We start from the raw sequence: 27,790 nt of genomic DNA, 5'->3' as shown, positions 1-27,790 counted from the left end.
ATTTGTCACTTTCCTTCGCACGAAGAGATTCTTCAATACGAATGTGACTAGCAAGTTGAACCAAAGACAGTTCCTCCTTTTGATTTTTCAACTTGTGTTTGAAGTCTTTCCAGGATGGATGCAGTTTGTCAATGATGGTTAACACAACAATGGACTCATACATATTCATACGGTGCAGTTTAAACCGACCGTATAAGCCAAGGAGTTCATTGAATTGTTCAGTAACAGACCTTGAGTCATCCATCTTATAATTGTTAAAGTCACTGACCAGAAACTTCTTGCTAGAAGCATCCTCGATGATATACTTCAACTCAAGGGTGTCCCATAACTCCTTGGCACACAAGGCTTCACTATGGATATCAAATAAAGCATCATACATACCGTTCAGAATGTGATGTTTGCAGGTGTAGTCATTGTTGTCCCACTTCTGTCTCTTCTTATCTCTTCAATAGTCTCAACAACACCTTCCTCTGGCTCCGCTGGTCTTGGAGTAGTCAGCATATATGCTGCTTTCAGAGTAGTCAGCATGAAGTGCATCTTCTTCTTCCACCTCCTGAAGTCGACACCTTCGAACTTCTCCAGCTTTGCAAACTTAGTGGTTTGAGTCACCCATCTCCAAGAATAGTAAATATTAGTTTGAATGTTGGGAAATTTAGGGTTTATGGTGGAGATCTGGATACCAACTTGGATCGTAATATCACTTTCCGAACTGATATTTCTACCCTATGCCTGAGTTACAAGAAATTCATCCTAGGATAATCATAGTGGACACTTACGATTCTAGGCAAAGAAATTGTAAGCCAATATGCTAGAGGATTTTTGAAAGTATGATGAAAACGAGTGCTTAAGATCGTCCTATTTTTCTGAAAAGAAGAGTCGTTTATATAATAAACGATATTAGGGTTTCATTAGGGTTGGGCCGCTATGGATTCCTTTAGAAGCAAGTTAGGGTAATCCAGATTTTAATGGGGATTTAGGGTTACCAAAACTAACGAGTTTCGTTAGTTTTACCATAATCACCCTCAAGAATCGAAATATCACACTAGCGGGACCCCAGGGGTGCTGCCCCTAGACCCCACCAAAGGGGCGCTGCCCCTTTGGAAACCCCGGACCCAAGGGCACTGCCCCCAGACCCCCGACTAGTCATCGAACCGGCTACTAATTTGATCTTATACATGCGTGCACTCCGTACCAACCCGTACACATATTAGAAAACAAATTAAGAAGCCCCTTAGCTCACATGCTAATTCAAGTTACACAAAATGACATGGTGACACTAAAATCACCAACATCTTACTCCTCTACATATTGTTCTTTACACGAGCACCACAATGATTCTTTGTATCCTGGCTGCCACTGCAGGTAGAAACGCTGACACCAAATGTTCCGACGATGTAAGAACTTTATTTTGCTGTTCTGATGACCAGATATGTCCTCTGCACTGTCAACAACCGTTCTCACACACTCTGAGACCAAAATACTCGTTGTAGATCATCAACTACTCGAAATTGCTTTTCTTGTGATCAATCTTCTCAAAAATCAATGTCTCCTTGTTATCATCTCCAACAACCCCCATCGATGTCGCCTTCTGATCTAACCGCCGCCTCCTACGATTACAAAAGCCTAGTATAAGGTGGAGTTACCAGATTCTTTGTAGGGGTCGTTTATCACCGTTGTGTGTAACTCAACTCAATCGCCACCGTGTTTGGACAACATTGACCTCCTTCAGGTAACACACATGGGAGGAGCTTTGACGGTTCTGAACATGATAATCAATTTTCCTGAAGTTGGTTGACCACTGACCAGAAACCATTCCCAAATTCTTCCTGAAAACTAACGAGCAAAAAGAACACAAAATTTATATCAAGCGATTCTTTTTATATATTGAACTTCAAGTCAAATTTCCATGGGACTCTAAAACATGGAACGAAAATTTTTTTTGTAAAATTTGATGATCAAAATCCCTAATAGAAAATCTCAATTTGTTTATACCTAAAATAGAAATAGAGTGATTATGTTCGATGAGAAACTAAACGGACAAAACACACAATCGAAGGAAGGCATCGAGAAATTGAGGAAAATGTTAGAAATAACTGAAATTGAAAAGGAAGGAGATGTGTATGAACACATGCGCCTCCTCTGTACGCGTTTCCTAAGTACTTCTCCATTGATCTTCTCTGTATGCACTAGAGTTTTGGTAATGGGGGAGGCAGGGGATGAAACTGAGCAATGTGTATGTGTGTGTGTGTGCGCGCCTTTCTCTTGCCTTTATCTCCACATATGGGAAGACTTTATAATTGTTATCAGTTTATCACTAAACCAACCGCCATATGATTGATATGTAGATGAAAGTTTGACAGATGGGAAGAAATTAGAATGACGAAGCTACATGTCAACACCTTCTAGCCAAATAAAAAAGCCAAGTAACAAACCTAACCGGTTATAATGGGTTTGTTACCTTAATTAGCCGGTAAAACACAAGTTGGTTCCCTTCATATGCAAAAAATAATAATAATAAGATGACAAACTTTTTAAAATAAAAGTGATAAATTGGTTGGGCTAAAGTGAAAAAGAAACAAACAGGTTGGGAGCACGTTGAAACTTATCCAAAGTGTAATCTAATACTTACAATCTCTTGAAATGATACACGAAATTATAAATTTAAATACCGATATTATGATTTCGATATATCTAAGTCGGAAATGAGATACACGAACATGTGGATTTGTTAATAGGAAAAGCGAAAATGTCATGTTATCCTAACGAACTTGTCAAGTTTGTTTTAAAAGGTCACCCAATTAATCTTTTTTGTACATTAAGGGAACGACATATAAATTGACCGGATGAAATGGTCCCTTGACCTATAATAAAAAGTTTCCATAACAAAGAAGTAAAAAACCGGTGAGGTGGCTGCCTAGTCTCAGCTTATGTGGCAATTGACTCTGGTCCACAGTCAACCCTTGGTCCCCAAGATTGGACACATCGTTACTGGTCCCCCTTATATAAATAAAGCAATGTCCTAATGAGTTTATCACACCCACTTTGTTACCCTTATCGGTCTCTTCGTTTGTTCTTCCTTTCGTTTCCCACTTTGTGAGTCCATCGAACCACCACTTCGAGATCTGCAAGCATTAAAGAACACAACCCATAAACGTTTATTAGAATAATTGCTACAATGCACGTGATGAAACTTAATTGTAAAAAAAACATATATGAATGGAAAAAGAATGGTTTGACTTTGACTGTAGGTAGCAACTAAATTACAACATAACCTATATATGGTATGTATCTAATACTAACTAACAAAGTATGCAAGTACAACCAGGGACACCCTTTTATACCAGAAATGTAACTTCTAGCAACCTTAAAACAGATGTGAGATGAAAGATACATAACCTAAAACAATTTCATTAAAATAGAGGGAGTATATAATATTTCTCTTTAAGACTAAACACACTAACTTGATCAAATGAAGGCATCACCTGAGTTAGCATTCACACACATATAGAGAAGCTGCAAAACAAAGAATCAAGCCAATCAATGCATGATTTTGGGTCAATTATAAAATTAACGACTATAGATAAACATGGTGTAGAATATCACCAATCAATGCATGATTTTGGGTCAATTCTTGATTATTTCATCAATAATTGCAAGTTATTGAGCATATTATGGTTTACACATGATACAATTAACATCAACCTAAAAATCCATTACCGATAAACACCAGTATGTCGGTTTATGTATCTGAGTAAAAGATCGACAGAACATAAAAACTCGCAAGGACCTTGAAGTAGATGTAATCATCGGCGTTGAAGCACCTTCATAAAGATGAATATAGTACCAATTATTGATTGAAAAATGGAAATTTTCAAACTTCATGGTTGGATTCACAAAACAACCACCATGCTTTTTTTTTTACAAGAATTAGTATACAATACTAACCTAGTTCTTCATGATGTTAATTGGGTCATAAGGGCCTTGTAATGACCGATTGCTTCTTGTAAAACAGCACCCATTTGCTAATTTGTTAGTTATTCCAAAATCAAATGATTTTCGTGAAGAAAAATCACGAATTTACTTCAGAAAGGGAAGAACAGAATGTTATCCATAATTGAATTTATTACCCACCCATGTTCAAGGTAAGCTTTTGGACGTTGTACATTGAAATCAAGATCCCATCTTTGCAAAGAGATCAAGGAATTCTACCGGTGAAGTTGTTTTTGGTGAACTTCAAAACTACCAAATATGTAAGTTTTTTCCCGATACATTTGAGAATATATCAACCGAGTTTATTGTCACCCAAATCTATGACTTCCAAAACTTGTAGATTCCCTAATTCCCAAGGAAGTTTACCAATAAAGCTATTGTTGTTCATAATCCTCTCTAATAAATGAAGGTTTTTTTGCCACTTGTCAAATTCTCAAGAGTTTTGCCACTTGTAATTTTATGGGAGTTTTAGAATTATTATTTTCCACTTGTTATTTTTTAGGAATTTTCATTTTTTTAAAATTAAATTTCATATAAAGAAAGAGAATCATTCTATTAATTTGATAATAAAGTCTAATAAATGCTTTAAAGAATATTTGATTTCTTTTATAAATATTACAAAAGATTATATTATGTTATGTAAAAGTATTACTTTATAAAATATTTAATGATTAAATATTGATATTAAATTTTTATTTTTAATAAACTTATGTAATACACGGGTCTCACACCTAGTTTAAACAATATAATAATGAACTACGAGCAATTGAACACGGAATGATACTAGAGAGTTGATTTGAGCTTAATCTCATGGTAGATTCCAAACACAATTGGTAATTTTCACCTGATACAATAGACAAATTTAATAATTTATTGTTCCATTAAAAATATAACCAAAACTGCAAACAAATTTAATAAAAAGAATGTTTAAAGGCATTTTAATATATATGAACTTACAATATTTTTAGATAAACGGTAAGATGGTAACTTTACTTGGAACATGACCAAAATTGCTATAAAACATCAAAATAACTACCAAAATTGCAACAAATTCTTTTATTGTTTTGGAACAAAAATGCTTTTTTGAGGATAACTAGTCAAATCTATTCATAAGAAGTCTAATTACTTTCACGGTAGACCTCACATATGAATTTAAAGTCCATAAAGTAGCCCCCAAAGTTCACATATTTGTTCTATTATTATTTTTTTCACACTGTATTAAACCTTAAACGTTGGGCTACTTTAACTGAATGCAACATTCATTTTATTTATTTGTTTGTGTTTATTATTTAATCAGGCTGTCGTATATATTAAACAACGTGTTTTCAAATTATATGGTTCAGGCAAAATATTTTATCCACTTGAAGCAATTCAAAATACACAACAAAACTCACCAGTAATTAACATGGTTTAATGGAGGAGAGGAGCAATCATGAAGAGCCATGCGATGATGTACTCAAAATGATCTAAATTAAGAAACAAATTTTATAAAGTAGAGAACAAGGTTACGCATGATAACAATATATGAAAAACTTAAAACACATAAGTAGAAAGGGGAATGGGTCAAGAAAAATCCAAAATCAAAAAAACTGACAAAATATCATAAACTTAGAAATAATATAGTATCAGAAGTGACTTACATCTATTGTCAATGATGATATGCCTTGTTGAGGATTACATAACATAGCTATCCTATCCTATCCAAAACCAACAGTTTTCTGTAACAAATACCAACAATACAACTTCATGTCAATCAGAGTGATTGTTTAATTAGACTGAACACCATACAAACAAACACAAAAATATGAGATTAACCCTAATCTAATCTCATAACTTGCAGACTCATGAGAATATAATCAAACAATCAACCAAGATCACTACCATTGCAGATTCATACTAGACCATAGTCTTATCTAAATACCAAATCCAACAAAAAAAAAACTCCACCTTTCACCCAAACATCCTCTTTCTATACATGAAAAACTAGAAATTTTACAAATGAAGAAAATAAATAATGAGTCAATTACTTACTTGGACCAATGCAGATGAAAACTGAGGGATGCAACAGCATGTTGGGAGTGAGAGCAGCAGAAGAAGGTCGAGAATTAAAAATAAAAAAAAGATCTACAACTCAAATACATAGTAATCTAAATCTACAACTTGATCATGTATAAATACCAAATCCAAAAGAAATTTTGTAAATTAGCACCTCTAAACAACACTCATATCACAAAGGCCATACAAATACAAAATCCAAATAGTAATACATTAGAATAAGCATATCTCAAAAGCAAAACCATCACTGATAACATGCATTCAAGAACTACTTGCATTCCACATGATCTATGCAGCTATTCTCTTCCTCTCTTGAACTTGGCAACTCTTACCACAACTGCAACGTATATCTTATCCATGGTTTCCTCAGCAAACATGAAAAGTTTGTGTCTCCACTGCTTCTTGAACATCAGAACTCCAATAACACCCCAAAACCCTGTTCCAAAACCACTCATTATATCCACATAAAACAACCATACCTCCATCTTCTCATCAGCTGCTTTGTGTTTCTTCTTGCTTGTTGTTGTTGAATCTTGATGATTTGAGCAAGTGTTTTGCAATGGAGGTCCACATAGATGTTTGTTCCCAGCATATATTGATGGATCATCAATAAGCGTCTACAGTTGATTTCCTGTTGGAATTTGACCCGACAAGTTGTTGTGTGACAAATTCAAATGGCTCAAAAAAGTCAAAGCCGCCATGCTTGAAGGGATCCTCCCGCTCAACTCGTTTTTTGAGAAATCAAGAGTTTCCAACTTCATCATCTTTCCAATGCTCTCTGGAATACCCCCTCTCAGATGATTATTAGACAGATTCAGACCCACCAACATGGAAAGTGCAGTGAGCTCAACAGGTATTTCTCCCACAAGTTTATTGCTTGAAAGGTCCATGTTATAAACCATACTCCAAGTTGTTGTATATTCAAGATCAACACCTTTCATGACCTGAATCACATTCTTATCAGAATCGAAATCTGGATAATGCTCATATATCGAGTGACTCACAACCATGCCATTTAAGTTTCCTACACACGGAGGGATGGTTCCGGTTAAGTTGTTGTATGCAAGATCCAAAATTTGAAGATTTGAACTTTTGCAAAGAGATGGAGGAATTCTACCAGTGAAGTTGTTTTTGTCTAAACTCAGAACTACCAAAGATGTAAGTTTTTTCCCTATCCAATTGGGTATATTTCCATATAATTTATTGTCACCCAAATCAAAGACTCGCAAACCTTGTAGATTCCCTAATTCTGGAGGAACTTCACCAGTAAAGTTATTTTTGTTCAAATTTAACCAAAATAATGATGAAATAAGAGCAATTGAGCTAGGAATGGCACCAGAGAGCTGATTTGAGCTTATACTCATGATAGCCAAACCCTGCAGATTCCCCATACAGTTGGGAATTTTCCCACTTAACATGTTTCTTGAAAGATCAAGCCCTTCCAAATCTGTTCTTCTGCATAATGACCTTGGAATCGACCCATTGAAAAGGTTATATTCCAGAAGTAATGCAGGAAAAGGCCCATATACATCACCATTTCCTGCATTAGGAAGGTTTTTCAAAGATCCACTGAGTTTGTTATGAGAGAGATCTAAGAAATTAATGATGGGCATCTTCCGCAGCCATGTGGGCAGCGGCCCCGAAAGTGTAGCATTGGACAACTCTAACCTCTTAAGTTTCCTCTGATGTTGAAGCCACTGCGGAAATCCATTCCCGATATTGCAAGAGCTGAGAGAAAGATATATCAACTGGAATGGAGGTATCCACCCACGTGAAACATTGAATGTCAGCTTAGTATTAGAAGAAGCATCCAATTCCTTCAACACTGAAAGATTAGCAAAATGGGCTTCGGTAACCGCTCCTTCTAAAGAATTGTTAGAGATAAAGAGATGACTGAGTTTGGCAAGTTGCCCAATCGAAACTGGAATAGTCCCGTCTAATAAATTAGAACGTAGATACAATTTTGTTAAAGCTACTAATTTTCCAAGGGATTCTGGAATTGAACCATTCAATTGGTTAGAAGAAAGGGCAAGTTGGGTAAGATTCCCAAGGAATTCTAGAATGGGACCAGTCAACTGGTTTTCAGATAGATCAAGTACTTGTAAAAATCTTAATCCTCTTACAGATTCAGGGATTGAACCAGTCACTTTGTTGTACGATAGATCAAGGTGTCTTAAATTCACCAGTCTTCCAAGTGTTTCTGGAATTCTACCATTTAAACTCTGACTTAATTCCAGCAACTCCAAAAAATATTGGGAGCATTCTGATGCGTTTTTTGGTGGGTCAGTCATTTCCATACGGAACAAATTATTTGTCACACGCAATTGTTTCAGGTGGCACTGTCTCCAGATTCCAACATCCTCAATCTCTTTAAACTTGTTAGAAGAAAGATGAAGCTCTAGAAGTTTAGGCATAATAGGAAGCGATGAATTCAACATGGTATCTGAAAGGTCAAGGACTTCTAGGGAGCTCATGTTTGTCAATACAGATGGAAATATACCTCCAAGTGGATTATTGCTAAGATCGAGGTGCTGGATGTTAGAAAGTGTACTGTAATTAAGATGTGGAGAAGATAGATGCATCTTATCCAGCCTACAACCTGACAAATGAAGCTCTGACAAAGAAGGGATCATGCTTAGTAGGTTTGGAAAGTTCCATGCCAAACTAAGATTAAATCCAGAAAGACTGAGGAATGTTAGGGATGTCATGTTTTGAAGAAGGCCAGGGAGTGGACCTTTGAAAGAATTGTAGCCAAGATCGAGGTGTTTTATATTAGGAAGTATTCTACTGGAATTAGGAAAAGGACCAAGATTAACATTGGAAAGTCTACAATGTGACAAACTTAACTCTTTTAAGGAGGGAATCATGTGAAGCATCATGTCCCAGTTTTGTGCTCCACTAAGATCCACTGCACTCAAGTAGAGAAGCTCGAGTGACGAAAGGCTAAAAGCCCACGCCATATCATCTGCCTTCAGAAAGTTTTCATAATAGTTTGAACTGAGATCAAGAACCTTTAAATTAGAAAGATTTCCAATGTGAGGAGGAATAATACCATCAAAATTAGCATCAGAGAGATTGAGGTAGGTCAGCTGTTTCAATGATCCAATGAACTCAGGGATCCGACTTCCTTGAAAATAATTCTGACTCAAGTCGAGGTATTTGAGATGCCTCAACTCTGCCAAAGAAGAGCTCACCTTTTTACCGACTAAGAGGCAATAGTCATCTCCTTTGAGATGAAGGCGTTGAACATTTCCAGTGACACCATCACACTGGATTCGTTCCCACATGCAACACTCATTTCCAACCCATGATGACAACATTCCAAAAGGATCTTCAACACTCTGTTTGAACTTGAGGAGAGCAACTCGCTCTTGCTCAGAGCAAATGACACTAACATTTCCAACCCCAAACAAGAATATGTGGCTGCAAACAAAAACACACATACGAAAATGAGATGGAAACCCAAACCCCTCCAATTCCCCATTATCAACCCTAACTTAATTTTAGTTTAGAAGAAAATTGAAGCAAGCAGATGAGTTGTGATGATGAAGTGATGGGTTCTTATGATGAAGTAACTAGTACATTTATAAAGCCATAAATTAATGAAGAATAACTTGTTGCAATATTGGAAGACTTGGAAGTCAATTAAAAATTTGTAACCACAAACTTATATGCTTATGCAAGTTTTCTTTGGGCGTGTTTGGTAAAAGTAGCTGTTAGCTGGAAGCGGGTAGCGGCTAGCGGTTAACTGGTAGTGGGTAACTGGAAGCGTGTAGCAGGTAGCTGGTAGCGGGAAGCTGTAGCTTTTATTTGTTATATGAATGTTTGGCAAAAGTAGCTGGAAGCTTTTGAAATATATAAAATTACATAAAATGACAATTGATTAAAAATAAATAAATATATAAATATATTTTTTAGGGTAATTATGGAAATTGATTTCAAAAGCTCAGGAGCGGTTTGTTAAACGCTACATGAAGTAGCTTTTAGAGTCGGAGCGTTTTGTTAAAACTAAAAGCTAAACACTCGTACAGTCAAACGAAGCTTTTTGTTTAAACTAGACTGTTTTATCAAAAGCCAAAAGCTAGAAGCTCCCAAACGTTTCCAAAAGCTCCGTGCCAAACACGCCCTTTATCTCGATCACAAAAAGTGGTTTACGGGACAAGACTATTCCACACAGCACATGCAATTCTATTTCACCACAATCTTTTAACAAATTAGAATTGAATAAAATGCAGTATTTGACAAATACGCATTTCCATTTCAATAAATCATAGATACATTATAAATATTTTTAAGTGATAGTTACAATTATAAGCTGGGAATTTAAAACCGTGGCTAAATATGAAACTGTGAGATGGGTTGAACATGTCAAATGAGTGGAAATCTAATGCTAACAAGCTTCTAAATCACATTTTTTAGAAATCATGTTATTATTTTGATATTATTATTAAGTCTAAATAAAAAAAAAAAACCAGTGTTTAAGATTACTAATCAATATGTTCACACTTTATGATACATAAGAAAGTTCATTTAGTTTTATTATTATTTTTTGAAAATACTGGTATCAGACCTTGGCCTCCTAAATTACATGCAATATTCAGTTTGTTTATTCGTCTTATTTTATTATATGAAAATAATAATTTTAATTCATCACAACAATATTATAAGTTGCAAACTAAGCAGTATATCATTCATTACTACAGTATTCAAGCGTTCTAGAAAATGTGATGAAACAAGTTTATCCACATGCTTTTGGTCTTTGTCTATATTTACTTTTCCGCCAAAATAGGCATGGAAATCAATGTTTAATTTGTATCCACCAAATTTTATTTTTTGCTCATGAGCTAATATTTTCCAATCTCTTGAATCACATTATTTATAAAAACTATATTATTATGTTTACAGATTAAAATACACAAACTTGTGAATTGAAAAACAATATTATTGTTTTAATATATTTAAGTAGAAATGATACATTCACTTGGGAATTTGTTCACAAGAAAATGATACATAAGACTTTGAAGTCAACATGGAAGTCAATGGACAATTTGTATCCACAAACTTGTATTGTTTTGGTCCAGGTTCACTTTTAATTTTATGTTAATCAAAATAAGTGGTTTTGGTTCAAGTTTATTCCCCATAGCACACGTAATTACTTGGTCACAAGTCTTTAACAATTTATGAATTGAAACCTATATATTGACAAACAAGCATTTATGTGTTTGAGAAATCAAAGATAGTTTATAATTTTTTTTAAATCATTGTTCTATGTTATAAAGTTGATTCTTAGTTTTAACGATTTAAAAAACTAGATACAACAGAATGAGTTGTTTTTAGTATTATTTGATGTAACAAGGTTAATGTGTCAAGTAAAGGAAACCTATTTTAATTTTTGGTTTTTTAGCATGTTCTTAACAGTATGCTAGAGAAGGGGACAAAACTTGACATTGCACTTCGTGGAGTGTATATGACAATAAATAAAATTACAAGTTGCAAACTAAGCAGTACATCATTCACTGCTACAGTACTCTGGTGGTCAAGAAAAGTTGTGATGAAACAAGTTATTGTGATGGAAGACTTGGAAGTCAATGGAAATTTTGTATCCACATGATTTTGTATTCACAAAATTGTATTGTTTTGTTCATGAGCTAATACATACAATCTCTTGAATCACATTATTAAAAAAAAATATCATTATTTTTATATATTAAAATACACGAACTTGTGAGTTTAAAAACTATAGTATTGTTTTAATATATTTAAGTCGGAAATGATACACATACTTTGAAGCCAACATGGAAGTCAATGGACAATTTGTATCCACGAAATTGTATTCTTTTGGGCCTGGTTCATTTTTAATTTTCTCTTAATCAAAATAAGTGGTTTTGGTCCAAAGTATATTCCGCATAGCACATGTAATTATTTGGTCACAAGTCTTAACACAGTATTGACAAACAAGCATTTATGTGTTTGAGAAATCGAAAATAGTTTATAAAATTTTGTAAATTATTGTTCTAAATTATAAAGTTGACTTTTAGGTTTAACGATTTAAAAAACTAGATATAGCAGAATAAGTTCTTTTTATTATTATTTGATGTAACAAGGTTAATGTGTCAAGTAAAGGAAATCTATTTACATTCGGATAATATCTTTTATGCTTATCTACATACTGTATAGCATGATTGTCTGCGTTTTTATAGCTTTCCTTGTTTATTGTATTTATACCCTTCTGGGTAATCCTTTGAGATCAATATATATAAAACCTGATAAAACACCATGTTATATAAATTACAATGTTCAGGCAGAGTCTTGCCATGTGATTCTTATTTTCCTTGTGAGGTTTTACATTTTTTTTTGTGGAGTTTATATGAAAATAAATTTTAATTTATAACAGAAAATTTACAAGTTACAAATATGATGACTATGTAGCCCATGCATGTGATGTCTCAAACAAGTTATTGTCATGGGAGACTTGGAAGTCAATTAAAAATTTGTATCCACAAGACTACATGCTTAGTCTATCTATATTTACTTTTCCTTTGACCAAAACAAGACATGGAAATCAATGTTTGATTTGTATCCACAAAATTGTATTACTTGATCCACAAAATTTTATTACTTTGGACATGGACTATTTTTCTTTTTAATTCTCTCAGTCAATGAAAGTGATTTTTGGCTAAATCTATTCCCCATGTCACACGTAAATGCATTTGCCCACAAAAACGATATATATGATGGTTTTAAGACTTATCATAATTAAAGATTATAAACTTGATTTTGAAATTTAATGATTTACAGAAATACCTAAAATATATTTTTTTTATTTTAAAACTTATTCAAAGTGTAATCTAATACTTACAATCTCCTGAATCACATTATTTTAAAACTATATTGCTATTTTTATGTATTAAAGTCAGGAATGATACAGGAACTTGTGAATTTAAAAAACTACATTATTATTTCAATATATTTAAGTGGGAAATGATACACGAATTTGTGAACATGTTAGCAGGCCAATAGTACATAATAGTTCTAAATAGTAGTAGACCTCACATATGATTCTTAAAGTCCACAAAGTAGCCCCCAAAGTTTATGTTATATCTTTGACACTTGGGTTCCCTAAATTACAGGAAACATTCGGTTTGTTTATTTGATTATTTTATTAAAGTGTGGTGTATATAAGACATGGTGTTTTTCAACTATTACAAGGTTCACATAGATAACTCACCCACTTGAGTTAGAAAAAACTGACCTGTAACATGGTTATGAGTATAATATATGATGCATCTTCAATGACCTAAAGAAACAAATCAAATAAAGTAAAGGGCAAGGTTAGTCCTTATCTATATATACAATAAAACCCTCAAAACACATAATAAAATTAAAAAGGGGTTACCCTGCAAGAAAAAAGTAAAATTAAAGAAACAAGGAAAGCATCATAACACAAGAGGTAATGAATACATAAAATCTTTTTCATGCTCTGTGGGTTCAACCAACATTAATATAATGATAAAAAAAAACCTACAAAATGAGAATGTTTTGGATAGCTAAAATGCATGTATAACCTACATTAAAGTAAGTAATTAACAACATGTAGAACTTTTGAAAGCCCACTAGTCAGCAGATTTAAAAAGAGTAATAATATCTTGCAAGAAATTACCTTTCCAATTAAAATGGATTTTGCATTCTTGAAGCTATGACCAAATCTTTGACATTCGCCAGATGCCTATTTGCAATGTTTTCACCTGATAAATTAATTGACAAATTTAATTTGTTGCTCTGTTTTATAATATAAGCTACTTAATTAATAAAACAAAAAGAATACTCAAAGACATTCCAATAAAGACTTATGATTGTAGACTAATCCATCTGAAAGTGTATCTCAATTCAAGCCCGATCCCTTTCCTAAACCAAATTGAAACTTAATGTATGTACTACAGAGGCATTGTCTAGGTATTGAATTCAATCTCATCTCGAGCAGCAACATTATAATTATATACGGCATTTCTACTAATTGATGCTATTCTTTTTATTCTCTTGTCTTACATTCTAGATATGTTTACATTTTGGTAACTAATAGTGTTATAGGAATACAACATTGAATGAAGAGCTACCTTGAAAGTTTTCATTCAACGACTTTGAAGTCAAGACAAAACTATATAAGCAAGTTCAATTTCAAACATATATACCCCTCACTACATAGTACATACACTCTTGCCATAACTATAAAGTATAAAGTATAAACAATCCCCAGTTGTCCTTCTTAATTAAGCTAGAAGTAGTATACCATATATCCTAAATTTGCATAATATTCCACAATTCAATACTAAGTTGGTTGTTTTTAACAATACTCTACTATATAGTATATACATATACCAGAAGAAAAGTAAACAAATTAGTCAAACAAAAGTCAAAGCTGGAGTCCAAAGTCAACAGAAGTAAGTTGTTAGAATGTAGCTCATGGGTTAGTTACACAGCCATACAGTTACTAGTCTGACTACATATAGAGAGATTGGAGAAGAGATTAGATCATTCTTGAATTATATTTATAGTCATCAAAATAAACATTTTGTCTAGTAATCGGGATGTATATATAAGTAATATGTAACATCAATATTAATTAATTAATTATATATCAGTTTATAAAATACCCAACAAGTATGCCTCAACCCACTTTCCTATCAGCAGTCATCAATATCTGATAATAATATATTACAAGGTCGTATAGCCCCTCCAATATGTTCCCTATGTAATCAAAACCTTGTTCCAGCTATCATTTGGTTGATTTTTTACTTGATTTAACATCATTCCATAGTTTTAGCATATGTATATATATATATATATATATATATATATATAATATTTTCATTTTTATTAACTAACATTATCTAATTCAATTTAATCACCATTCCCCAATTTAACCCAGAATTGACAAAATTAGGTCCCTAAACACTATCTCAAGTCTCAACTCAGCTTTCTTCTAACTTAGTTCTATGTCTTGTTTTAGCTAAAACCCCAACAAATGATCATCTTACAACCATTACTTTAACACAACGTAAAAAAAATCCAAATTAAAGCTTGACCACAGAAAAGTCAAATCTGTCAATTTAAATATTAAGTCAATGCCGTATATAATATTCTTCCAATAATTCAAGTTTCTAGTGACGTTTTAAGATACAAATCTATACCAAGCTGTGAATGCATCACAATAACTCCAACAATTTCACAATCTTTACTAGGGTTTAGATGTTACCTTCACAATTTGGTTTCAAAACTGAAATTGGAGAGTTATGCGGTCGTTTCTGATCATCCCAGCCACCAATGACCTCTGCCGGCCGCCGCCGCAACCACTGCCATCTGCAGCCACCCACGGCGGCGCTGCTGGCTCCATCGATCCCAACAGCTATTTGCTGCTGCCTTGCGTTTTTTTTTCCGGCTTGTCTATCTCTTTTCTCGAAATAACCCTTTTATTTTTTTTTATTAAAGACAAAACTAGATTATACCCGCGTTAAACACGGGAAATGCATAAATAAAATATAAATGTATATAGATATTGCAGAATAATTATAAAAAAATTAGGATTATTGATATTATTGAAATGTGTATAAAATACACTGAGGTTGGTAAATATATATAATCGTTGAAGGACCTCTTTATAGACAATATTTTTTGTTTTATTAGTTGAGCGACCTTCATCGCCACAAAGTACCTTCAAACCTTTTTTACCTGTGACACCGGAAACAGCAACATATAGTTAACAATGCGCAAAACGGGTCTACGCAAGTATAATCCAACGTTTGACAATGTACTTTCAAAATACATTGTTCTTTTATGGTTATATTGCGAAATAGAATTTTTTATTTTAAAAATAGCAACTTATTTATGTTTATTTGAAATGAACCACATAACCCCCTCCTCCCCACCCACCCACCCACCCCCACCCCCCCACACACACACATACAATATTAAATATAAAAAAAAAAAAAAAAAAAAAAAAAAAAACTCTAACAAAGAAATATAAAAACATTTATGCTTCCTCAATTTAGATATTGCCCATAACTCATTAAAAATATCAAAATACATAATTGGCACAGAACTTACTTGTTATTATGAGACGAATTAAACAATTTAAACAAATGATGATTTTTTACTTTTATTTTATGACAATGATAAAATAATTGAAAAATGAATGCTTACTTCAAGACATTTGCGGACGTTTGAGTAAGGTCTATGGTCTTAACTACTGAGTATTCATATCTTTCAAATATATCTATTAAATGGTTATTCAAAATGAATTAAAAGGTCATTGCTATTTCTTACCAATTTAGAAGTATGTTTCGACCACTTTTGCATCAGATAAAAAACATATAGGTTCTTTTAGTATTACTGCAATCCTACTTTCATATAAAATTACTTTTTTCAAATCAGACCAAACTCGGTGTTTTTAAGCATTATTATCATCATATATTATACATTCTTGATAGTTTTTAGAAGTTAGTTGCAATTTCTCATTTCTTGATACTAATCGGGTTTAAATTTTGAAGCCAAAAACTATAAATAATGGAATTAAATTATGAACGATATTAATTAGGGTTAATGATGACATAGATCGTCAAAAGGTGTTTTGAAGGAGATGCTTGCTTTAGTTTGTAGAGATTTGTGTGAAGCCAAAAAAGAGGTGTGATAATTGGAGATGCAAGGAAGAGGCAATACGCAAATTCTAAGAATCCATGAGAAAGGAATCACCTTATGGTGCTACATTCTGTAATGAACACACAAAACATCAATTGGAGCACAACCATTGACATGAAGAAGAAGAAGAAGAAGAAGAAGAGGATTAGGGAATTCTGGTTTAAGAGAAAAATAGAGGAGAAATATGTAGGCGGTTATTTGTAACACCCAAATTTCCAAAAATAAAATTTTCATTTAATTAATCACTTTAATATTAAAAACACTTGTTTAAAATCTTATTCACATTCAAATTACAAAACGTAGTTTCATTTTCATTATAAAAGAAGACCAGGATCCTCCAAAACTCAACTCTTTCTTCGGTGTGTACAATCGAACCGTTGCCATCCCGCGTTACTGTAAGAACCTGAAACAACGTAACATAAACAACGTAAGCACGAAGCTTAGTGAGTTCCCCAATATACCTTACGCACATACGCCATCCGGCCCGGACCGTTCGGTCCACATAACATTGCCTTCCGGCCCGGATCTTTCGATCCACATAGTATCGCCTTCCGGCCCGGATCTTTCGATCCACATAATATCGCCTTCCGGCCCGGATCTTTCGATCCACATAACATTGCCTTCCGGCCCGGACCTTTCGGTCCACAAGATAATCGCCTTCCGGCCCGTACACATATATAACACATAATACAAATACTCTAACACATAAAGCACATATATCACATATCATACCTGACCTTTCTGTCACATAATACCTTGCCTTCCGGCCCATATATAAGCATGTATATCACACGTAGCAGCTAACTTCCCATTCATAGCATATAAACATAACACACAACATACCTGACCTTTCTGTCACATAATACCTTGCCTTCCGGCCCATATATAAGCATGTATATCACACGTAGCAGCTAACTTTCCATTCATAGCATATAACCATAACACATAACATACTTGACCTTCCGGTCACACAATCAAACCCTTCCGGGTGAGGTATAGTGAGAAGACTCACCTCGTAGTACGCAGGCTATAACCTCTTCGAGCTACTCGCACACAATCCGCTAGTTCCGCAGGTTCCCTATAATACCACAGCCTTAGTTAATGATCTTATCAAACAAGGCAACTGACCCCTCTAATATATATACAGGTCAACGGTCAATCCTGACTGGACTCGTCGAGTGCAAAGGGTAACTCGACGAGTATAAGCATCCTGACACCACTCGCCGAGTCTGAAGAACGACTCGACGAGTTCCAGTAGATCTTCAAGCTACTCGCCGAGTCTGAAGAACAACTCGGCGAGTCCCAGTGAATCTTCAAGCTACTCGCCGAGTCTGATCATCCGACTCGGCGAGTCCACGCCATGCAGTCGATCCAACTGCTTCCTGAGGTACGTTTTTCCCGAGATACACACTCATGGGGACTTCTGGACCTCTAATCATCCTATTACTAGGGTAGAAACCTTTGTATAACAACACAATACTCCATCAAATCTCTAAATGGGTTTCATAAACCCTAAATTCAAGTACACATCAAAATAACAGGAATGATCCGAAACCTTACCTGAAAACATACTCTCTGTGTCCCCAAACCTCAGAACTCGACCCCCTTGCTCTTCCTTTGGCCAAAATCCTCCCTCTTCTTGCACCACAATTCCTTCAAAGTCAATAATGGCCTTCAAGTTTTGCTCCAAATGCCACAGTCGTCTAGGGTTCTCCACAATCGGCCAAAAGACGTGAAATGACGACATGCAACCCTTAAATACGACCCAATACGAAACCGCTAGGGTTTTCTGCTGAACAGCGTCGACTCGCCGAGTCCATACCTGGACTCGTCGAGTCCAGTCGCGAACCCGCGACCAAATCTGCGACCCTACTCGGCGAGTCTGGCTCCAACTCGCCGAGTCCCTCCTTTAAAATACCCTAAAATGCAATTTAACAATACTTGAGATTTTGGGCTGTTACATTATTCATGTTTTTGGCCAGATTTATGGAGAAACCGATGTCTCATATATAAATAGAATGATATGCTTTAATTGATAACATAATTATTGATTTTAAAGATTCTACAATTAAATGTAATTATGCCCGAATTATGAAATATATTTTCGAAAGTATGAATAGATTCTATAATTAAATATGAGTAGATTCTATAATTAAAGATACCATAATTTAATGTAATTGTGTATGAAATGTAATTGATAAATTTAAAGATTCTATAATTAGATGTTTAAATTCTATTTTGAGAAGATGATGTCATCAATTTGATCTAATGGTGAAAATCATATGATTGAAATACAATCAATGGCCTTGATTGCTTCATTGGTGAATTAAAGGTTCTCTTTTAATAATATTTAGAAATTAATGGTTTCCTAATAAAAATGGATTTTATATTAATGGTTTGCTAATATAAACAGATTTATATTAATGGTTGATATTTAATGTCTTAATTGAAATGGTTTTCAGTAATATGTTTTTAAAGTTGACTATTTTAAAACCTTTATAACCGAAAATTCAAGATTTAAAATAGGGGAAATTTATTAAAATTAAATACATTCTATTTCAATGGATTTAAGTTAATTTTGTTTGACAATTGGAAAGCTTTTATTAGAATTAAATACATTCCATTTAGGGAAGATGATGTCACCAATTTGATCTAAGGGTGGAAAACATAAGATTGAAATGCAATCAATGACCTAGATTGTTTCAGATGATATCATAAGATTTTTGTTTTAATATATATTAAAGATAACATAATTATTGATATGCTTATTTAATGAGTTTTTTTTTTTAAAGAAAAAACTAATCAGGTTTAAATTTTGAAGCCAAAAACTATAAATAATGGAATTAAATTATGAACAATATTAATTAGGGTTAATGATGACATAGATCGTCAAAAGATGTCTTGAAGGAGATGCTTGCTTTAGTTTGTAGAGATTTGTGTGAAGCCAAAACAGAGGTGTGATAATTGGAGATGCAAGGAAGAGGCAATACGCAAATTCTAAGAATCCATGAGAAAAAGGAACCACCTTATGGTGCTACATTCTGTTATGAACACACAAAACATCAATTGAAGCACAACCATTGACATGAAGAAGAAGAGGATTAGGGAATTCTGGTTTAAGAGAAAAATAGAGGAGAAAGATGGAGGCGGTTATTCATGTTTTTGGCCAGATTTATGGAGAAACCGATGTCTCATATATAAATAGAATGATATGCTTTAATTGATAACATAATTGCTGAATTTAAAGATTCTACAATTAAATGTAATTATGCTTGAATTGTGAAATATATTTTCGAAAGTATGAATAGATTCTATAATTAAATATGAGTAGATTCTATAATTAAGGATTCCATAATTTAATGTAATTGTGTTTGAAATGTAATTGGTAAATTTAAAGATTCTATAATTAGATGTTTGAATTCTATTTTGAGAAGATGATGTCATCAATTTGATCTAATGGTGAAAATCCTATGATTGAAATACAATCAAGGGCCTTGATTGCTTCATTGGTGAATTAAAGGTTCTCTTTTAATAAAGGTTCTCTTTTAATAATATTTAGAGATTGCTAAAACGGACTATGTTAAAATTAATCGGTGGTTTTGAATTATAGATATAACAAAATTTCTAATCCCTTTGCAGAAAATAGCTAAAAATAACCTATAATTATAAAAACTAGACGAATTCTCGTGCGTTGCGCAACGAAGTTTAAAAATATATTGTTAAAATATTAAAAGATATATGTTTAAAATGGTTATGTTATTGACATTAACTTTGAGATAATATTTTTACACTAATATATATATATATATATATATATATATATATATATATATATATAATTATTTTGAACAATAATATTAATTGACATCAACCCACATTCCTTATTAATATAATTAAATATAATTATCTATTTAATATTATTTTTAACAATTATTATTATTGATTAGTTATATTTTTACTTATGCGATCATTTTTTAATTTCAATAATGATGTTCATTTAAAATACAATTTATTTATAGCTAAATGTAGTTTATAATTTGATGTTATTATCATTTAAATTTGTTATTCATTAATTTTAAACCACTTATTATTAATAATAAGTTAAATAAGACTTTTAAGAAACACTTAATATTATTATTAAAATTTGAAACATACACTAAATAATAAAGTGATAAGATAGACAATTTGCATTTCAAAAAAGACTTGGATGGATAATATGACATATCCATGTAATTTGATTTTATTATTTATAATCGTTGCTTATTATATATTTAAAACAAATCTTATATAAACATCCAACCTAAATATTCATCTTCAAGTTTTCTTTCTTCGACACATAAACAAACTTTTGTTATAAAGCCAAAAATGGAATAAAAGACACACTTAATTGTATGATCATGATATTTTGTATTTTGATTGGGGCTTGTACAAAACATGCATGAGCATATATTATTAATTTATCTTTTGTTTGGCATTGATGTAACATTTGAATAAGGAAAATAAGAGTTTGGGTAATTCAAATAAGATAGGTTCAAATCCAACGTATCAAACGGATTACCCATTTACTAAAGTCTAAAACCCAAAAACTCAAACATGTTCTAATACCATACAAATGCATGAGGTTTTAGCAAATTATTATCTCATATGAATTACCATTGATTATGTGTGATTAATTATTAAGAAGGTGAAAAGGTTTCGGGGTTTCAAATGCATGAGGTTTTAGCAAATTATTGTGGGGGGTTTCAAATGCATGAGATTCAAGGGAAAATGCAAGCTTTATAAGTATGTAAGATAGCCACTAAAATCGCAGATGGATTAGGGTAATCTGCGATTTTGTCTTCTCATCTTTGAATATATAAGCGCTTAAAGCATAGGCGTGCATTGTAAGTTGTATGTTCGTAGATTAACCATGTCCATCTGCGACCATCTGCAATTTTCTCTTTTTAAGAATATAAATTCCTAAATTTTTTTTAGAACCCTCATTTTTCTTCACTTTTGTTTGGGAAACTCTCTCAAGTCTCTTAGAGGAAGCTATAGACGATCGTATGTACTCTCCTGAAAACATGGTAAGATCTTTACTATTTTGGTGTTATAATCATCATTTATCATGTTTAGGGTATGTTTGTTTACGACTTATTCATAAAAAGTACGAAAAAACATAAATCGAAGGTGTTGCCTTTCTGATTTTCGTAGATGTATAAGTTATATCCGATATTTAGAGCATTTCATAAGTAGCATTGTGGTTTTGATGCATCGGTAGCCTTGGTATTGTTAGTATATTGCAGATATGTGATTATACAAGTACATGATGCATAAATCGTGCATTGTGAGGCTATATATTTGGTTTTCATGCATTATATTTGTAGTAAACAGATTTTCTGATGCATCTTCAAGTTGTACATTTGCCATTTGTAAGGCTGTACAGTTGGTTTTCATAATTTATATTTGTAGCCAAATGATTTTTGATGCAAGTGCAAGTATTATGTGAATATGTTAGACAATTGTGATATAAATATGATTTATGTTATAAAACTTATTTACGATGCATCTTAAGGTTGTACCTTAGCATTTCATAGTATGTTATTGCAAGTGAATTGTCATATGTATATGTTTTTTTTTGATAGTTTTGTGAATTTTTAGTGTAGTTAGAAATCCATTAACTAACTCTTTTAAGTTCTTATTCTAGATTCTTAATACATGATGTGATAAGATTACATTTTGATGTTTTATAGAATTGAAGAAAATAGAGGAAGCTTAAGGGAAGACGCGAGCTGAATCTAATCGTGAAGAAATGGATTTCGATTGCATTGCTTGAAGATTAGAATTTTGAGCTACTACTTGGAGTTAGAATAGATTGCTATGAAATATGTATTAACATAGTTTTCAATTGAATTGCATTGTAAGGACAAATTTTTCCGCAATAAAATAAATTTTGATTTTATATTATTTATTTATCCTTGCAATGGCGTGTATGAAAAATTGATGTTTGAATGTTTCAGTTATTAGCAATAATGGATTATGTTATTTGTGGAAATGTCAAGAATTTACCAAATAGGGAGAGTTTCTCATCGCCCAAGTTTCAATTGGACAGAAACTTGGAATCATGCAACTTGGTTGCATGATTAATGAGAAATTTCATATTTGGAAATTAGACTAATTCGTTGACAAAGTGTCAAGTGAAGGACTATGAGATCAAGTACACATAGTTGTGTGTTGATCAAGTCCACCACAAGAGTGACAAAGATATTCGTCATGATTTACTAAAGGTTTAGTAAATATGATTATACTTATAAGATTAAGTGTAATTCTGAATTGATTGAAAGAGTTTCAATCAATAGCAGAACGGATAAGAAGAATCAAGTAGGCAGAAAGATAAAAGTTTCTCTATTCTAAGAAGAAGGGAGAGTACCTTTTATTATGTTTTATGATAGGTCTTTATGATTAAGAACCGTATCTCAATTGATCCTCTAAATGAATCTTAGTACAATTGTATGTCTGAGAAGAGGAATCAAGAATTGAAGAAATGGTTAAATCAAGAAGTCAATCATACTTCGTTCCAAAAACAAGTCTTAGAGTTAAGATTGTGACATTGAGTGACAAGTCTTAAGAAGGTTTATAACATTCATCAAATGTGGAATTTGAAAAGGTTTTCTTATTCTTGCACATTTGAAATTGGAAAGTTGTGATGTCTTGGAGAAGACAAAGACCAACTAGGACCAATTTTGTGAAGTGTTTTGTCTTGATAAAAGCTACACTAACTCTTGAATATTTGTTTGTCGAGAAATGTTTATTGACAAGAGAATCTTATATGTCAAGGAGTCAGTGGGAGTCTCAATGGTCTTGAAAGGTCTCAAGAACAAATCAAGAATAAACCTTATCGGTCATCACTAGCACACAATTTGAGGTTTATAACCTATCGTGTTGACATTATTTTGTTTCTATGCCATTCCAATTGAGTTAATTATGCATGTGAGTTCTATGAGTTCTCAATTATACGCATAAAAGGCAAGCACCTTGATCAATGAAAAGTACATTGATAGGAAAGGGTGAGTTGCTTAACTACTTGGAAGACATGATGGGCACTCGTGTTACCATAAGGCAAGAAATCAAGATTGAGAAAGTTCGGTTCATATGAGTTTGGATTTGCGCAAACTTTGGTATTGACAAATTCGCATGGATAGGAACATATACACCATTAAAATCTAAGTGTCATAAGATTCCCTCCTTCATGAAAATGACTGTGAGGAAATGCTTTCACTAAGAGAGATTTTAAGAAGATAGTGATTATGAAAATTGCATTCTTAAATTCGATTATGGTTACGGTATCCCTTTCCATGATTTGAATTGTGAGATTTGGCAATTAGTCTGAATTGTTTAGACACACATATGAGCTATCTAAGGCAAAGGTGTATAAGATTAAGAAGCTTAGATAAAGGATTATCAAAGCATTAGGTATTATAAATATGAACTTAAGAAATTCAATAGGTATTGTTTTTCTGGAAGTTAAGTTGGTTTCTGAATACACGTCAAAGCTAGTGGGAGCATAAGTGTTATGCTTATATGATAATAATCATCATGATAGTGGGAGCATAAATGTTGTGATTGTATGATTATTAAGGCAAGTATTGCAAGTTAACAATATTAGTTATAGAAAACAAGAGTTATACTTTGCAAAGTCGTAAGGGTTGAATAGTTGTTTTGCTATAATTAAGGGAGAGAATATTATGCTTCATTTCAAATCTAAAGGCTTAGATTGTGGAATGTTAATAAATTTAGTCAACGATACATAGTGCGTTCTCAAAATTTCGATTATGATTATGGCATCCCTCTTCATAATTCGAATTATAAGAACGTGACACATAAGATATTATGGCAGCAGATTAATAAAGTATCGTATCTTTATGTAAGACATTATGCATCGTGTCTCATACGCTTCGGGTATAGGATCGATTGCAAATGCTATAATATTTGACCATTCTAAAATTTTCCAAATGTCTAGCGCATTAAGAGGGAAAAAGGACAAGAATCCATTTTGACTAAGATAATTAAACAACTATCAAAGGACGATCCAAAGCTCGCTGAGAATTGGTCGCTTGTGAGTAGCTGGAAGTATGGTATTGGATGGACCATATCGACATTATTATGAATAGATAAGATTCTATTAAGAATGAGTTGTCATATGGCAAATATGGAAATGTTTCCATATTGGGAGTTGAATATTGAGAATCTATGTCTAGATTAGAAACTTTTATGCAAGAAGGATGTTCAAAGGAATGTACTTTGAGTGAGAGACATCATAGAGATTGGCCAAGTCTTGATGATTTTGAGATATAATTTTACGAAAGGATCATTGCATAAAATGTTAGAATCTAGCATATTCTATAAGTGGCAAGAATTTGATATTCTTACATTTGTGATAAGGATTGGGAGTTGTGAAATGAGTATGATTGGAAATGTGTTCATTTGATCTGTTTCACAAAGTAAGGACCATAAGTAAACATTGTGTGCATGCTAAGAGCATGGGACAAGTGTAGTAATAATTCAAGAAAGAAGTTGATTACCCGAAACAACAAATAATGAGTAATCAATATGGTGATTAAATAAAATGTTTTTATTTATACCCAGAGTTTGGGGCCATATGGGATTAGTATTATTCTTGTGTTTCACTTTGCATGTTTTGACTTCCTGAATAATTAATTATTTCAGAATATTCAAATTATTCGAACGGACCACAGTGGTTCATATTTTGGAAGTAGGTATGAATGAAGACTGTCGTGAATTGGTGTGTGGATTGTCTAAAGTGTATTAGACATAAGCAAATGTGTGCTGCAATGTTCATGAGTGCTTATGAATATGATTTGAGCATTGGATTAAACCCACGCTCACTTGGATCACTTCATGAATTGTATCATGAGTGATTGGTGAGACGATAACATCTTATATTCTTGAAACCGAGATGTGTGAGTTGTATCTTGCGAGTCGGATACACATTGATAATATGTAAACGCACCAGTAACTTGGTGTTATAAAACATATTGTTGTGTGTGATTCGGTAAGTGAGTGCAAGCAAGCACTGAATCAAAGTTTATCCGTTCCTTTTATCCAAAGTAGGATGAAAGCGATATCTGTGGCCCCTCGATGATTTAGTGATGGCACATAAGCGCTTGGCCAAACTGAGACTAATTTGATGTGTTCAATTGTAGTCTGTTATCATTTGTCATAAATCGGGGAACAGTATAGAAAGGAATGGTTTAAATCCATGTCTCAGTCTATACGATATCTAGAATGGAGGAATATATGATCCCTTATCTAAAGGACATGCTTCTGATAAGATCAGAGTTGACAGCGGCTTTTGAAAGCTACGATTGCAGACCAGGATCTGAAGTCATATGCAGAATAGTTATTAGACTTATCCAAGTGGGAGACTGTTGGATTAGTGTCTAAGTCCATAACTATTTTGGTATGTACTTGACCCGATGGTGCATGGTCCTTTTGGGTTGCCTTCACACCGGTGACTAGACAAGATGATTGTTGAGGAGAGAGGCTGGTTTATTGTTAAGAATAATAAATTAGGGTATAAATATGATTTGTTAATATATTATATGATTAATATATTAATTTGGAATCATATTATTAATTAGTATTTAATCAGAAATTAATTAGGAATTAATTTTGGGATTAAAGGAACTGACTGAAAGTGTAGGGGCCATTTTGTAATTATTCAATAGTTGAGGCTTTGGGCCATTGGATCACCTTTATTAAGGCTTGAACGAAAATACTAGAAGGATCTAGGAGTTGTCGTCCAAGGGCTTAAGGAAAGGAGTCCATGGACTTGCTTAGGCCCTAAGCTAAGGGATTAGGGTTTACACCTGGAAACCCTAGTTAGCCTTAAGTATAAATAGCACCCTAAGGCACTAAGATTTCGTCCAAGCTTTGGGAAACCCTAAATGGGACGAAATCTAGGGCAAGATACCCTTTTCTCCTCTCAACAATATTCATCCTTTCACCTAGTGTGTTTGTGAGCCATTAGAGGTACTATAATTGTGGTACTTGCTTTTAAGAGCTAAGGAAATTCAAGGAACTAGTTGTTATTACTATATAACAACAAAAGGTATGTATTCTATTCTTTTATATGGATTTCAAAAATAATAGTAGCATGCCAGTTTTCTTTTTGTGTTCATAAAGTTGTATAACTAATAGTGAAAACATAGATCCAACTCTAGGGTTGCATGCACACATAGGATTGTTTGTATAAACCCATCAGTTTCAAGTTGTGTTTGAAGTCTTTCCAGGATGGATGCAGTTTGTCAATGATGGTTGACACAACAATGGACTCATCCATATTCATATGGTGCAGTTTAAAGTAACTGTATATGGCAAGGAGTTCATTGAATTGTTCAGTAACAGACCTTGAGTCGTCCATCTTATAATTGTTAAAGTTACTTACCAGAAACTTCTTGCTAGAAGAATCCTCGGTGATATACTTCAACTCAAGGGTGCCCCACAACTCCTTGGCACACAAGGCTTCACTATGGATATCAAATAAAGCATCAGACATACCGTTAAGAATGTGACCTTTACAGATGTAGTCATTGTTGTCCCACTTCTATCTCCTTCTTATCTCTTCAATAGTCTCAACAACACCTTCCTCTGGCTCTGCTGGTCTTGGAGTACCAGCACGTATGCTGCTTTCAGAGTTGTCAGCATGAAGTGCATCTTCTTCTTCCAGCTCCTGAAGTCGACGCCTTCGAACTTCTCCAGCTTTGCAAACTTGGTGGTCATCTCGCGGATTAAGTCACCCATCTCCAAGAATAGTAAATATCAGTTTGAATGTTGGGAAATTTAGGGTTTATGGTGGAGATCTGGATACCAACTTGGATCGTAATATCACTTTCCGAACTGATATTTCTACCCTATGCCTAGGTTACAAGAAATTCATCCTAGGATAATCATAGTGGACACTTACGATTCTAGGCACAGAAATCGTAAGCCAGTATGCTAGAGAATTTTTGAAAGTATGATGAAAACGAGAGCTTAAGATCGTCCCATTTTT

General features: G+C 33.3%; 1 protein-coding gene across 1 annotated transcript; it reads right to left on the bottom strand.

Annotated features, from left to right (window-relative positions):
* Positions 1-6,341: 6,341 nt before the first annotated feature.
* LOC128127752 (receptor-like protein EIX2) lies at positions 6,342-27,519 on the bottom strand. Its single transcript, XM_052766435.1, has 5 exons — positions 27,412-27,519; positions 15,299-15,509; positions 15,234-15,237; positions 6,692-9,468; positions 6,342-6,577 (listed from the first exon to the last, which is right to left on the bottom strand). The coding sequence occupies exons 1-5, from the start codon at positions 27,517-27,519 to the stop codon at positions 6,342-6,344; spliced, it is 3,336 nt and encodes a 1,111-aa protein (XP_052622395.1).
* Positions 27,520-27,790: the final 271 nt, after the last annotated feature.

This window comes from Lactuca sativa, chromosome 8 (genome assembly GCF_002870075.4).
Source record: "Lactuca sativa cultivar Salinas chromosome 8, Lsat_Salinas_v11, whole genome shotgun sequence".
NCBI lineage: Eukaryota > Viridiplantae > Streptophyta > Magnoliopsida > Asterales > Asteraceae > Lactuca > Lactuca sativa.
This window is presented reverse-complemented; position numbering and strand designations above follow the sequence as displayed.

Excerpts from the sequence above, each read along its gene's own strand:
- LOC128127752 (XM_052766435.1), bottom strand. The coding sequence starts at position 27,519 with ATGACCACCAAGTTTGCAAAGCTGGAGAAGTTCGAAGGCGTCGACTTC. Across the intron at positions 15,510-27,411 it reads TGAAAGCAGCATACGTGCTG|GGTTATTTCGAGAAAAGAGA; the intron begins GTACTCCAAGAC and ends AAAAAATAAAAG. Across the intron at positions 6,578-6,691 it reads GTCACACAACAACTTGTCGG|ATTCAACAACAACAAGCAAG; the intron begins GTCAAATTCCAA and ends CAAATCATCAAG.